General features: G+C 36.7%; 1 protein-coding gene across 2 annotated transcripts in view; it reads left to right on the forward strand.

Moving 5' to 3' along the window:
* Window positions 1-14,757, forward strand: part of POLA1 (DNA polymerase alpha 1, catalytic subunit) — a 204,010-nt gene that overhangs the window by 84,849 nt on the left and 104,404 nt on the right. For both annotated transcript variants that reach the window (XM_062608043.1, XM_062608044.1), the window contains exons 30-34: window positions 212-344; window positions 1,856-1,987; window positions 3,998-4,172; window positions 11,485-11,666; window positions 13,428-13,559. In XM_062608043.1, the coding sequence (XP_062464027.1) occupies window positions 212-344; window positions 1,856-1,987; window positions 3,998-4,172; window positions 11,485-11,666; window positions 13,428-13,559 (754 nt within the window). The remainder of the gene's footprint in view (window positions 1-211; window positions 345-1,855; window positions 1,988-3,997; window positions 4,173-11,484; window positions 11,667-13,427; window positions 13,560-14,757) is intronic.

Below are 14,757 nucleotides of genomic sequence, written 5' to 3' on the forward strand. Positions count from 1 at the left end.
CATTTCCAATAATTTGCTTTTAGTAAAATAAGTAAATAGATAAAACACACCATGAAATGTCTTGGCAAATCTTGAAAGATTTTGCATCAGACTTCATCCTTAGGCTCTTTAATTCTTAGAGGTAACCCAGGGGAATGGAGGATTGTGTTTATTGTGATGGTTTTGCTTTGTATGTCTTAAGCTTTTCCTCATTTCTGGATTGTTTTTGCAGCTATGTAATTGGTCAGATTCTTTCTGATCAGTCCCGAGACATAATTGTGGAAAACATTCAAAGGCGGCTTATAGAAATTGGAGAAAATGTGACCAATGGCCAGATCCCCGTAAATCAATTTGAAATAAACAAGGTAAATGATTTCTCAGCTCTTTTCTGCCTCAGAAAAGCTTCAGTGTTCCTGAATATATTGACTTTTGATAAAAATACTTTTAATCCTTCTGATGCCATGAAGTATCAGGAGTTTTATTACATACTGAGTAGTATAGAACATATAGCAAAGATTGTATGGTGTGAGAGAAAAAAATACCTTGTGGGGCTGGAGGCTAGTCTTGCTTCCTCAGAATAACAGCTTTGTGTCTGATCCCATTCTACCATCTTACTGATTGTGCACTTTGAGAATAACATGATAGATCATGCTTTCAGAAGTTTTCTCCTAAATTGTTATCTTTTATTTTAGTTTTAAAATACATAACTTAAGAATGTAATGGAAAAGAATCAAATCTTCCATTTTCTAGAAAAAAAATATAAAAATATACTATTCTTAGTTTATTTCCCTTCAAAGCTCTGTAGAAGAAAGCTAGCAGTAATTTTGAGGTCTCATTCAAGACTTTCCTACAGCAAGAAGTAAACCACTCTGCTTTACCTACAAGAGTTTTAGCAAGCAGCATTGTGGTTTTGGTTTATTTTTATGAATCCTCAGTGAAATCCATATATTTAACTTCAGAAGCACCCGCAGCCGGGGGTGTTTTTCACTAATGAATCAGCTATTACCATACCCCTCTTGTGCTTCTAATAGAGATGTTCCAAATTTTTTCCATCCAAAGTCTCTGTCTTCTGCCAGCTGGACATCTCTCTGCTCTGTAAGACTGTGTTAATCAGTTCAGAAATACATTCAGGTTGTCATATTAGTGTTTAGAGAAATCAGTGATTTTTATGGTTAACTTAAAAAAAAAACAGGCTGTAGTATTAGAACACACTGGTGTTTACAGTACTACTTAGTGTCCCAGTAAAAGATACCTGGAAGCATTTTCATTTTAAATGCTGAATGTTTCTTTGTTTTGCTACTTTGAAAAAAAAAAAATGTATTTTACTATTAAGTCAAATGTGTAAGTTGTTTCTAAGAATGGGTTTAACTGTAAATATTTAAATGTAGTGTTTTATGTAGAAGAAAAACTCATTGTGGAATCTCAGAAGTAAGAGATGCATGGAAATGTTAAATCCAGTTGCATCCTCTTGCTACAGAGCTGTTAAATACAGTTAACTACTTGATATAGAGATTTACTTTATGACCTGAACTGATGCAGGGGTGAGGGGGTAATCTCTGGCTGTATTTTTTTTGTTTTGAATAATGTTTTCATCTTCAGTGTAGTTTAATTTGAAAACAGCTGCATTATATCTGTAACTGTTTTGAACTATTGTGATATTAATGTATGAAGGACTGTACCTAGACTTTAATATTTGGAAAATACCTTTATTATATTTTTTCCATCTTTTTTATTGTGTTGCAAACACGCTTGTGAATAGTACATGGATGAAGATAGCTACAATGTAATCTTGTCTTTTGAAGTTATCAGTTCTCCATCACTGAAGTGAAATACTTTTCTCATAGTTATGTTTCTGGTTCCTCCTTTGATCTCTTAGGCACTAACAAAAGATCCACAGGATTACCCTGACAGAAAAAGCTTGCCACATGTGCATGTTGCCATGTGGATAAACTCTCAAGGAGGCCGAAAGGTGAAGGCGGGAGACACAGTATCATACATAATTTGTCAGGTAAAAATCTCTTTAGCTAAATAGAAAGTATTGTTTTGAGAGATGGCAAAGAAAAGCAACTCAACTCCTGGAATAAAATGTTTTGGTATTTCTTTATAGTGAGATTATGCTATAGTTTGAAATAGTTTTCTGTACTTAATTTAGTTTTATAAAGTGAGAAAGCACCACTATGATCAGCTCAGCTTGTCTGACTGTTCCATACGGTGGCTGGTAAAATTCCCCTGAATTAATTTCTGCCTGAAACTAGAACCTATTTTTAAGGAAAATATCCAGTCTTTGTTTTAAGGAGAAGAAAATTCTGGTGGTGAAGAACCTGCCATTCTTGGCAAGCTAATGGGTAGTGCTGGTTAAATAGTGTTGTTGTTACTTTCCGTCTTAGTCTGTGTCTTTTCAATTCATAGTCATTGGATGTGGCAGTACCTCCTTTGGATAGACTGGGGAATTTGAGAAACTTCCTGTTTTCAGGTGTTTATCATATAAATGTTTAACATTATTTCACAAATACATACTCCACTTCGGATTTGCTGTTAAAAAAAACAAGGTGTAAATTGGATTAGATCAACCAAACTGATGGACTTGACAGTGTGACTTCTGTAGTGGACCAGTGTTTCAGCTCCTTCACTGTTAAAAACTGAAAGATACTGTATTTTATTTGATTGAGAGTTCTTATGCCTGACGAAGCTGCCAAGACTTAAGAGAGCTGGGCCACGGATAAGGCTGAGCAATGGCACAATACACAAGAAGAATGTACTTGTTGAAAGAAGGGCGCTGAAGGAATTGCATTGTAATTATTTTTGCAAAGCAGCTGGATGAGCTGAATAGTCCTAAATTAATTTTGTTCTGAATACTAAGTTGTCTGAAAGGAGTAGGAGGGACCAGTGGCTTGCAGTTTGTCTTTATTAGTGATGGGTTTTCAGACCATGGTTGTTGACCCTATTGAAGCCAGTAGCTCATCTGAACTGGGGTGAAAATAAAAGTGTCATGTTAATGCATTAGTGGTTTTTTCCTGTAAAAAAAGGCAAAAAAGAGACTGTATTTAGCAAATAAACTAGCTGTGGTATTCTTTCCCCCCATCCCCATTAAGGTTTACTTCTATTACTGAATGTTTGTTAAAATGCTTTAAGTTCTGCTCTAAGATTATTGATACACATTAAAGATAAAACTTCGTAATGTAGTTGTGGACTGAGAATACGATTCTACGGACTGAGTTACATTTTCCAGAAGACTGCCATCTTCTTAGAGTTGATACTTACTCCCTCCATGAATACTGTCTTCAGTTTAATTACTGCATTCCCAAATTGAATTATTTTCTCCTTATCTTCCTCTTTCAAATTGGAGAAGAATGTAATGTATGCTCTAATCCGTAAATGGTGTTTCTCTCTTGGCTTGAGATGTCAACATGTGTTTCTTTCAGTATTTCCAAATATTTCAGAATTTGCTCTTTCAAATCGATACTGTTGCCAACCGATTCACGTGCCAATCAGCAGTGGTCCATTCTCAGACCATTCATTCTATTTGTTTCTTTACAGAATCAAAGAATATAAATTTCCTAGCGAAAAGATACAGTTTTGATACCCATGACTTAGAATTTGCTTGTTGTGCAAAATGATAATGCTAGCTTCGTACAAAGTGAATCCAAAATGCATGCCCTCCGTGTATTTTTAACTGGGCTGATGGTTACAATGTGTTTTCATTGTGCATTTCAGAGTTGACAGATGGGACTGTTTACTCTGTCTACTCTTACTGATTTGCACGTGTAGGCTGCAATAATACAAGCTGGATTTACATTCTTGAACTTGCTAGTTGATGCCAGCATCAGCAGTGTGGGGTTTTTTTACTACTTCTGGATTTGTATTGGATGCATAATAAACCAACCAAAAGAGAGTGATTGTGTAACAATTTTGGGTTAAAAAAAAATGCATAATAATATCCAAAGCATAATCCTTTGTATAGACTGAATGTGAATTCTACTTTTTTCACACTTTGTTTCATATGTGTCTCCTGTCTTAGGATGGATCAGATCTCAGTGCTAACCAGCGAGCATATGCTCCAGAACAGTTGCAAAAGCAAGACAGTCTTTCTGTTGATACTCAGTACTACCTGTCACAGCAAATACATCCAGTAGTTGCTAGAATATGTGAGCCCATAGAGGGAATTGATTCTGTTCTTATTGCAGCATGGTTAGGTAAGTTTTCTAAATTCACTTTACTTAAAGAATTACAGGAGACAAACTGAGAAGTTTTATGTATATTTCTTAATAGAAATGCTTCCCCAAATCAGTCTTTGAACAATAATGAACAATAGTTTGTGTTACAGAGTCTGTAAAAGGCAGTTTGGAGTGTAAGTGTGTTTCTATGGCTTCTACAGAATATCATTTCTCGAGAAGGTGCTCATTAACATGAATTTAATCTTACAGTCCTTGTTCAGAGTTGCAAAAATTTACTGTTCGTAGATGGCAATACAATTGCATGTCCCTGAGATTTTCTTAAGTTGCTGAAGTAGTTCTAGAGCGTACATCCAGAACTCTCATTTTTCCAGAGAGAAACTCAAGCTTCTCTAGCATCTTCCCACGAAAAAAGCAGCCATGGTTGTTATAAAAACATACAGGTTTTCAGTAGGGTGTAAGTTAAAATGTAGTTTGCTAGAACTGACCTAGTGGATAATAGAAACATAAACCATTAGTAACAGTCTTGCCTGCTCCATATGGAGGAATGAAGTGGCCAAAAAAGAAGTGCTAGTGACTAATGTGACTAATGCTAGTGACCCACAGAATCACCAGTTTGTATTCAAATGAGTAACAGGGAATTGCACTTGTTAGAGTTGTTTTTCCTCTTAAAGGACATCGGAGGAATTAGAGATTTTTCTACCCAACTTTGATTGTCTCTATCTTGTCCATTCCCCAGGCTTCTTATCTAGAAAGAAGTATAGCTGTTGAAAAATTGGTAACAATTCTATCAGGTCGCCTTCCAAGAAAATACAATGCTATGTAATCCTTCTAGTGCTATGTCCTCCCTAAAAGTGATTCACCAACAGACATGGTTGATGTCCTGGATAAATAGAAATTTTGTGGTTCATATCCTACATCTAGTTCATTGTTTTAAAAACTATTAATCAAAGACACAGAAGAAGTTGTTAACCTTACTGGCCGCTGAGTTCTTGGCAAGGCTGTCCTCTCCCACAGGAAAACTTTTTTAGAGAGTTGCACTCTGTCTATGTTATAGTCTCCTGTTTGGTGCTATGCCCATGTCTGGAGAAAGTTTAGACCCGCAGAAGAGATGTTGTTCAGACTTGTGGAATGTTTTTTGGAACTTTTTGAGAATTCAGTTGAGAAGAGTTAGTCCTCAGCATTTTGTGTTTAGGTAATGGCCAAGATACAGGATTTGGTCACTTAAAACCAACCGGTAGTGTGCTGCCTTCAGAACCGTTCATCTGGGATGCTGCATCTTTGTAGCTTCCTTACTGACATGGGGTTCTGCTCATGGTGAGCTTGCAGTTGGCACTTAAAATGTGTGCAAGTAAGTTCCTTTTTTGTAGCTTCTCAAGAAGCTATGAAAGTTCTTCATCTTCCAAGAGAACGTGCAGCTTTTTCAGTTTCATTTTCCAAGCTGTCCATACTTAAAAAAAAAAACAAAAACAACCCACAACAGAAAGTTTGCTATTTCTGGGAGGCTTCAAGGATATTTCTTGGAGGTGTTTGATACTGTAGTGTGTCCTCAACAGCTCTGGTGCTCTGGGGAGGTGTCATCACTGCTTCATACATGCAGGCTGACCAGACAGATCATTTTGTTCATGGGGCAGGGCCTTGGTATAGAACTTTCCCTTGATGTCAGAGTGGACTATGTGGTATGCCTGACTGAAAAGGTCAAGCACTCTTGGTTAGCTGAAGCAGTTTAAAGTAGGCAGTAAACTTGTACTTCATTTACACAAAAGACAGAAAAGATTTCTGAAGCTGATTTATTTTATTTGGCAAAGATTGTTAGTCTTGTAGAATTAAGCTCAAATTCAGAGTTGTTCCTTATTTACAACAGGTCAGATTTTCCAAAAAGACTGTCTCCATTCAGTTACCTAAATTAAGTGCCCAGATCATAAGAACTGTGTGCCACTTGATAGCATCTACTCTTTGCAAATGCCTATGCTGCTTTTTGCACTTGTACAGTAGCGTACAATAGTACGTTCACAGTGAAAATTTCTTTTATGGTCTATAATGGCATCATGCAGCTGAGAGTTTATTAATAGTCCACAATTGTCAGTCTGAAAACCTGTATGTATCTATTACAATCCTAGATCTGAAATGTGTTCAGTTTGACCTTGTTGTGCTGTAAAAATGTTACCGCCTTCTCCAGTTTTGTTTTCTTGGGAATGCTTACATTGAGCTTGGGGTGAAGTCTTTTTCAAAACTTATGCTCTACTTAGGTCTTTACATACAGCACTTAATCAGAGTCATACATAAGTCATTGCAAGCTGAAGTTACCCTACAGCATTTTTTAATGGTACTCAATGAATAGGCCAGAGGTTTTATTTCAAAGAAGTTGAAAATAGACACTAGATACGAATAGATTACTAGATACAAAAGTGTGCAAGATACTCGAGCCCAGCTTGCTAAAACAAGCAAACATGAAACTGTTTGCTGTTCGGTGTTGGTTAAGTTGGGCTTTTTTGCTTAGTATTTTCATCATGTTACATATCCAGATTCCTGTTGTTTTTCCTATCTTGTTGCAAAAGACCATATTTTTCTGTTCTGAAGAAGAAAGCTGGTGTTCTGGAGGGATATCAAAGTATCATGTCTGTGGGCCAAAACTTGGTTGCATACTTGTGTGTGTCTTCCTCTGCCTGACCTGATTTACTGTGTTGCATATGATATGTGTCTGTATAGGGAGAATGGTTGTATGTTTAACAAAATGTTAAGTTTATAAGGTGAATTTTCATTGACATCGCCATGTTAGTCTGAGTAGATAAAATAGAGCTCTGCTTAGAGAAGCTTGGCTTGTATCAAAATGATGAAAAGTTCTTTGTTCTGTCTGTGCTCAAAGCAAGTTATTTTAAGCTACTTTACATGCTGTAGAACAAAAGCAAATAACACCTAAAAATTGCAGAGAACTCCTTAAATACAATATTTATTCACTATGGAATCAAGCTGAAAATTGTCTTTTGGTTTTGGACATTGTAAGAAGTCTGCCTCTTCTTTGAGAGATGGAAATTCATGGGCATACTTCTGCATTCACTTTTTCTTGAAGATCTCAAGGAAAAGCAGTGGGCAAAAGCAGTGGCAGATGAGGATTGTCAGAGTTTCTGAAACTAAGTAAAGTGTGAAAGATGATCAGTAATATCATTAAGTAAATCTGATCTTATTAAGTGCTTGGAGACCTTACTTCATCCTGGGGATAACTAGCTTTTAAATGAAAAAAACAACCCTGTATTGACAGAACAATTCTCTTAATATTTAAAGTAAGGGTTGTTGTTTTGTTTTTTTTTTTTCGTTGATACATAAATACTTGTCTCAAAGAAAGGTCACGTCTTATTTCTGTGTTGTCAAAAGTATCTAAACATTATGGAAGCAGAGTGATTTAACTATGGGGTTTTTGTAGCTGTTACTGCATAGCATCACTTTCTCTACATGATGGAAGTTGCTGATTGCTGTCCTAGACTGTGTCATGGTCTTCTGAAAGAGATGCATGCTGCTACCTTACAGACGGATGGGCACATTGGTGCTCTGCAAATTGTTTGGCATTTGGGCATTTCTTAGGAAGGCTGTCGAATTTTAGGGAGTCATTACTGAGTCCTGATGAGGCTTGTCCTAATCAACAGTACTTCCCAGTACATGTTCATCCTATCCAGTTTCCATGTTAGCTGTGCCTTATAAGGAAACCCATCAACATCTTACAGATACTGTTTTTAATTTTCCACTTCTTCCTAGAGAGTCATTTAATAGGTGCCATTAATGTAGTATTTAGCAGCTACTGAGGCCGACACCAAGACAGTTGTGCTCTCCTTGTGGCATGCAACTGCTTTTCTCAAGTTAGGGAGTGAAGCAAGAGGAGAAGGATGGAAATTAAGATTGAAATAATGGTAAACCTTCATGACAATACAATAATAAACCCCGAAGTGTTATGAATGTTGGTGTTTGTGGTCTAGCTGGGTTTTCTTTGAGCTGCTCTAGACCTGCTTAGAAACTGAGACTTGCTGAAGTGCGGTGTGTGTTCTGATGGCGGGAGAGGCTGGTTTAAGTACCTCTCACAGAGGGCGCACGAGCGTTGCGGCGGCACGGGAGGATCAATGTGAGAAACACACACAAGCGTGCGTTTCCAAAGGGCAGAGGCCTCAGCCTCCCGGGCTTGGATCCGGAGGCTGGGCGGGTCGCCGGGGCCCGCGTCCGCCGCGTCACCCTGGCTGAAGTGCGCGGCCGCAGCCTTTAGGTGGCAGTACTGGATGCCGTTTCCCGGCCTCTCACAGAATGTCTCGCCGGCAGAGGTGCCCGCGGTGATACTTTACGTGCTTCCCGAATAACCCGCGGTTCAAATACAAAATACAGGGGGGGAAAGCCCGTCGGGCTCTGTTCAGCGGCCCGCAGGGCCGGCAGCCTGCCGAGCGTCTCCCCGGAGGCCGAGGCTGTGGGGTACGCCTGGCCTGCTGCGGGTGACACTTGTGTTCCCGGGGAGTATGCGTGTAAAAACACGTAAAAATGGTGCGCAGGAGTGTTGTCTTTAAAATGCTGCGATCACTAAAACTTCCTTGGCCTTTTCTCAGTTTATCGAGTGACCCCTTTTGCTTGATAGTAAATGTTTTAATAATCCTATTAAATAATCAAGGAACAACTTCTGGAACTTTTATTATTTACTTTTGTCGCACTAGGTTCATCAGTGCATTTTTAATGTTATTTTTCGATGTCAAACCTTGCAGTTTTGGTGGTGTTGGAAAGCTTGCCTGTGCTGCAGGCAATTTAATGGTAGCCCTGAAGATTTTCATGTTGGAGTAAGTCAAAGTCCCTTTGATTTTTCTTGATGTCATGGGAAAAAAAAAAAAAAAAAGAGTTTAAAGAAGTTCATTGATTACTCTCATCATATTAATTTTAAAATTACCAAAACCAGGTTGTTGTGTGTCCTGTTCTGTTCCCCCCCCCCCCCCCCCCCATTCGATAGCCCCTGTTTTGTTTACCAGATAATATGACCAGTGTGACCTGGTCAGAAAGGATACCAGTTACTGTGCTGAAATGGATTAATTGAACCAACTGACTTTTCCTGAAAGGAGATAATAAATAAAATAGGTCCCAATTCCACAAGATAATTAAGGTAGGCATGTTCTTAAAAAGCCTGATTTGCAGTCCCTTTCATTTCACTGGGGCTGTTTGTACACCAGGAGTTAGATGTACACTTGAATCATCACAATATTTTTCCTGTTGTTTTCTCAGGCCAAAACAGCTAAGGAAGTTCAGAGATAGGTGTGAGTTAAATACTTCCAAAGATTTTTTTTTTTTTTTGGTAATGTTAAATTATTGCCAAATTTCCAGATGCTTATTTGTTGTCACTGGTTTTGAGTGAAATTCAAGACCAGAATTTGTCTCCTTTTGCCTTTTGGGATAAATTTTTGAAGTGAGTTTTAGTGGCATCTGTATTGGAAAGTTGCAGTGTTTTTTAATTCCCTTTCTGAACTCAGAGTAAACTGAGAAGTTTTGTTTGTATTCACCATTAATATCTGAGACCCAGCCTACTGCACACTTAATTGATTTTTTGCAAAATCTTAATACCAAACTCAAATTGCCTTTCTAAACATTTTATCTACACTGTGTGTGTTGCAGAACATATTCTTTATTTTCTAAACCAGCAAACATATTACCGACTCTTAAAAAAAATAAGGGGGAAAAAGAAAACAAACAAGCAGACAAAACCCCACAGTCTTTTTGGGGGGAGTATCATATGTATTAGAGTGTGAAATAAGCAATAGGCAATGTTGTTTGCTTTATTTGCTCTTTCTTTTAATGAATAACAGAAACATATTAAAAGTTTAAGAACTTCTTGGAAGTGAATTGTTACTCTTGTGCATTGGCATTTTTTTCTTTTGATAAAATTAAAATAGGAAAGACTGATTAAATTCTAGTGGGACCCCTATTCTACCAAGAACTAAGTAAACTTATTTGCAATGGAATTTTTCCATGTCCTTGAATTAGTTTTATGATTGAGAAATAGAAATTCAGAATAGTGACAGTGAAGTCTCACATTCCAAGTCTTTTATGTAAGAACAGTCTATATCTGCCTGTGTAATGCAACTATTACATACATGCATTTGTCTTCTTTAACTGAATATTGTTCCCAGACATTGTCTTTAAGTCTCCTAGTACTGTATAGTAAGGTTAAGAAGAACTGTAAAATCTAGCTTCACTTTCTGTTTGTATCTCTCTTGCTCTTTCTACAGTAATTTTTACATTTGTTAATGAAATTCACACAAAATATGAGTTAAAACATGGTAATCTGTTACTTGGCTTGATAAGTCTATGTTAAGAAAAAAAAAAAAATGAAGTGCTTCTCTTTGATCTTTTCTTCTTACTAATAAAGTAAGCCATAGTTTTCTGAATGTTTTCTTCTACATGCTCATTCAAATAATTCATTATTTCCTAGCATGTGCTATTTGCTAGTTAATCAGAAAAACCTGTAAATGGGATACATGGACTTTTAAAAGGTTGCACATGACAAAAGATGACAAAACCAGTGGATTTTTATTAAGTTTACCTTGGCAGTCTTTTTCCTAGGGCAGTGAACTTCGTGCTTGCTTGCTTATTTACTTATTTGTGATTGAATCAGTATTTTTAGGATCTCTTTTGTATACTTATTTGTTTAAAATCTTGAGTTCTGGCAATCAAAAATAAAGCATTTTGTCTCCAGTGCTGCCGTTTTAAATGCTGCTGCTGAATTTTAACCACTGCATTAGATTGAAACCTACATGCTGTTAACCACTGAGCCAAAATGAAATCGACCACTGCATTGAAATAAGAGTTGGCAGTTGTATACAGACTTGAAGGAGTTGGTAATAGCAGTGCACCCGTGTTTCTTTAATGGGGTTTTTATTCTCTGTTTTCGGTTTTAATGGTGCCATTTTGATTTAAAGACTGTTTCTTAATAACGATGCACATTTTTATTGAAATATTTTCAATGTAACTTAAAAAGAAAATAAAAATAAAGCCATCCGTTAGGAGTGGTTTCCTCAGAAACAAAATGTTGTGTCACATGCTCCCATGATAATGCAGTCTGCTTGTTTTATTTATAAAGCAGTCTTGCATAAGAAGAGAAGTAAGAAGATTTGTTCATGTTTCATGAACCTTTGTTCGTGATTAAAAATTGTAAAACGTATTTAAGTTTTACAGAAGTTTTGCTAAGGAGAGATTTTCAGCTTCTGGATTTACATTTTGTAACTTTCTTTTGAGTCTGCTTCACCAAGCATATGAAAAATGAGCCTACTTGCATGGTTGACCTCTTAAGTCTTTTGAAATTTTTGTTTCTTATTAATAGGACTGGATCCCTCCCAGTTCAGAGTCCGTCACCATTACCATAAAGATGAGGAGAATGATGCCCTGGTTGGTGGCCCAGCTCAGCTTACCGATGAGGAGAAATATAGGGATTGTGAAAGATTCAAGTTTTGCTGCCTCAAATGCGGAACAGAAAATATTTATAACAATGTCTTTGATGGCTCGGTTAGTTGTTTGGTTTTTTTTTTCTGATTCATTTCTGTTCATCAGTGATGGAGAGAAATACTTTTATTTCAGATAGGATGTGTATGATGTAGGAGATACCATGTTGTTTGAGTCCTGCTATTTATAGCTTTAGAAGAGAAATTTGCTGATAGGATAGTGCTGGAATATTTTTTCCCATTTCTGCATTTCAGCTGTGTCGTCTAGCAGAACATGTGAGATTATCTGGCTTCATTAATCTGTTTGCCCACAGTTGTGAATGATTGTTGCTGTAACTTTTTATGGAATCCTTATCATAACACCTTAGTAACTTCCAGTTCTCTGTTTAATGAAACTTTCGTACAGCGATGGCAATTTCCTATCCTAAATCATATTAATTGGAACAAAGTGTTTTTGAAACTTGTGTTTATCTTGCTACATCCCACCTCCCTCCTTGACAGTAAGGTTTTTCTATTATCTTTCCTTCTGTCTCTGTGTGTTGAACATGAAAAGTCATAGGGGTACATTCTTGTTGAGAAGTTCTGCCAAAAAATGTATCTCTGACCTTGAATCACAACTTGAAATAGGGCCAAGTATTTAACTCTACAGGGATGTTATGTATGTATTAGTCATTGGCAAATTAACGAGCTTCAGAGCAGTGAAAACCTTGAAACTGAAAGCAAATAAATCTTTTATCTAAATTAAAAGTAATTATTTTAAGTTAATTTGGACAAACAGCAGATGTTTTGCATTTTTTTTTTTAATCAAAATAAAGCTGTCTTTGGAAGCAAGAGGAAAAGACATACAAATCGAGTGATACTTTGTGAATCCTTGACTTTTGTTCATTACAGCTGTAAATAAGATAGATAATTGCATGTAGGCTTGACAACTTGCAGATGGGCTAACTGGAGAGAAGTGGATGTCAGAATCCTCAAAAGACCAAACTAAAAAACCACCAACAACCAACCCCAAAACCAAAATAAACACTGAACAGCCAAAGAAACCTGTAAATTGAATCCCCAGGTTCCCCTCTCTTCTACCTGGAATTAATGGGGGCTAGGGATGGGGGTTTAGCCAAAACCATAGTCTTTACCTTGAAAGAAAGCTTTCTGAAACTTGTATAGCTGCTCAGCTTACCAGGTTGTTGTTATTTTAATGAGAATTCTATCAACATAATTTCCCCTTTTCATTCATCACTTCTAGGTTCTGAAAACTTAATGTTAGGTGTTCAGAAGGTCTTAAAATTAAGGGGATATGACATGGTGTAAAACTGTAAGAACTGTTCTTTGCAGTTGGGGAAAATAAAAGATGATGAAGTTATTCTTGTTTAATGAGATTTGTCTCTACAGCCCTGTTGGTAATTTCATAGTTGGTATCTGTAGGGTTGATTTCAATGTTCTGATCAGTGGGCTTGAGCAGAATTTTGATGTCCCTTATAAAACAACAAATCTGTATTATTTGGGAAGATACAGAGCAGTGTGATTTGTCTATGGATTAATTTTTTTACTCAACATCTTTATCCGAATAATAACTTTGTAGCAGGTAAAGAAGCATGTTCTTCTCCAAAAGACCTTTCATTAAGAAGAGAATGGGAAAACTGTAGGTTAGAGAAGTCTTTCTGTGGGTATGGCCAACTGTGATGGGAAGAAAGAAGGCTCTAGATATTAGAGGCCCTTTTAAGACTTATTTTTTTAAAAATATGTATTGGGTCTAAACTCCTGTGATAACTTCTGCTGCCTTCATCTGTTGTAATGATGCATGCTGGTTTTACGCTTCTGTTTGCAGGGGCAATTTATTGAACCCAGCTTGCAAAGATGCAGTAAGACTGAGTGTGAAGAGCCTCCTTTTAACTATGTGGTTCAAATGAGCAACAAATTACTGCTGGATATTAGACGCTGCCTCAGAAAATACTACAGTGTAAGTACTCAGAAAAAAATGTGCCATATGAAACTCAGTTTTCTGAGTAGTGCTGAGTTTTTAGTTACTGTTGTATTACTTTTTTTTTTTTTTCATGTGTAATCCAAGGTAATAGCATGCAATGTCAAAACCCAACTTCATGAAAATAAAACAATCCCATAATGATTTAAGATAATAATTCAGAATGTTTGTTTTCTCAGTTCAGTCTCAGGATACTCAGATGTATTTACATTTTTGTAACTGTGTGTCAGCATTATTACAGATGTAGTAGGTCTCTTTTACACATTTTGAGATGAAAAAGTGCAGAGTTGATTATCTTAATGCTTTTTTAGGAAATCTGTGAAGCCTATCAAATATACAGATATCAATTTCTCATGTAATTGAAAGCTGATTCTCTTTCTCCAACCCAAATTGATGTGTATTAATAGTGCTACATTGTGAAAAGGAAAATTGAATGTAGCTCTGTAAAAATTCTTTGAGGGGCAATAGGAAGGGAAATGCTATGAATATTTCTTCATAATGATTGGGAGGGGGGAAAAGGGGAAAAAGATGAGTAGTTATTTAATTTGATATAATTCTCTTTTTTGGGGTGGCAGTGCAAGAAATCCAAAGTGCCTGCAGTAGCTGTTGACTTTGTGTGGCATTGGGTGTGGGGGGGGTAATAGTTGAAATTCCTGTCTTTGAATCCCAAAGTGGTGACTGCTTAGGAAAAAAAGCCACCATGATTTTTGAAATTATATCAATATATTTTGCATTTCTAATATGCTGGAAACATCATATTTTGTGAATTGGCAGCTAGCCATTTTGCTCAAATTTTCATAGATCTTCTCATCCTATTGCCTGCTTGCATTTTTTGGTTGTCCAGCATTGCCCATTTTCACAGCTTCAGGACAGACATCAGTTTTGAAAGAACTCATAACCTTTGGGTGCTCAACCTTTGATACACTCCAAAAAGTAAACTGGTTTTGAAAATTTGGCCTGTAAATGAACGGCTTATCTAATTTGTGGCATGTTTTCTTAAGTATTACCTTTTGCGGACAGCAGTTACAATGCTAAGAATTACCGTTATAGTTTAATAATACGCATGCATTTTGTATGGTCTTTCTTCTATATTAGTTCTTATTGCAATTGTAGGTGAGTGTTTTCTAAGCTCTTTCCTGGAAATGTAATAATTTCTCAATGTATAATTACTTCTTTT

This window comes from Pezoporus occidentalis, unplaced genomic scaffold, assembly GCF_034315485.1.
Source record: "Pezoporus occidentalis ecotype Australia unplaced genomic scaffold, CSIRO_AGI_Poc_V1 ctg129, whole genome shotgun sequence".
Classification (NCBI taxonomy): Eukaryota; Metazoa; Chordata; class Aves; order Psittaciformes; family Psittacidae; genus Pezoporus; species Pezoporus occidentalis.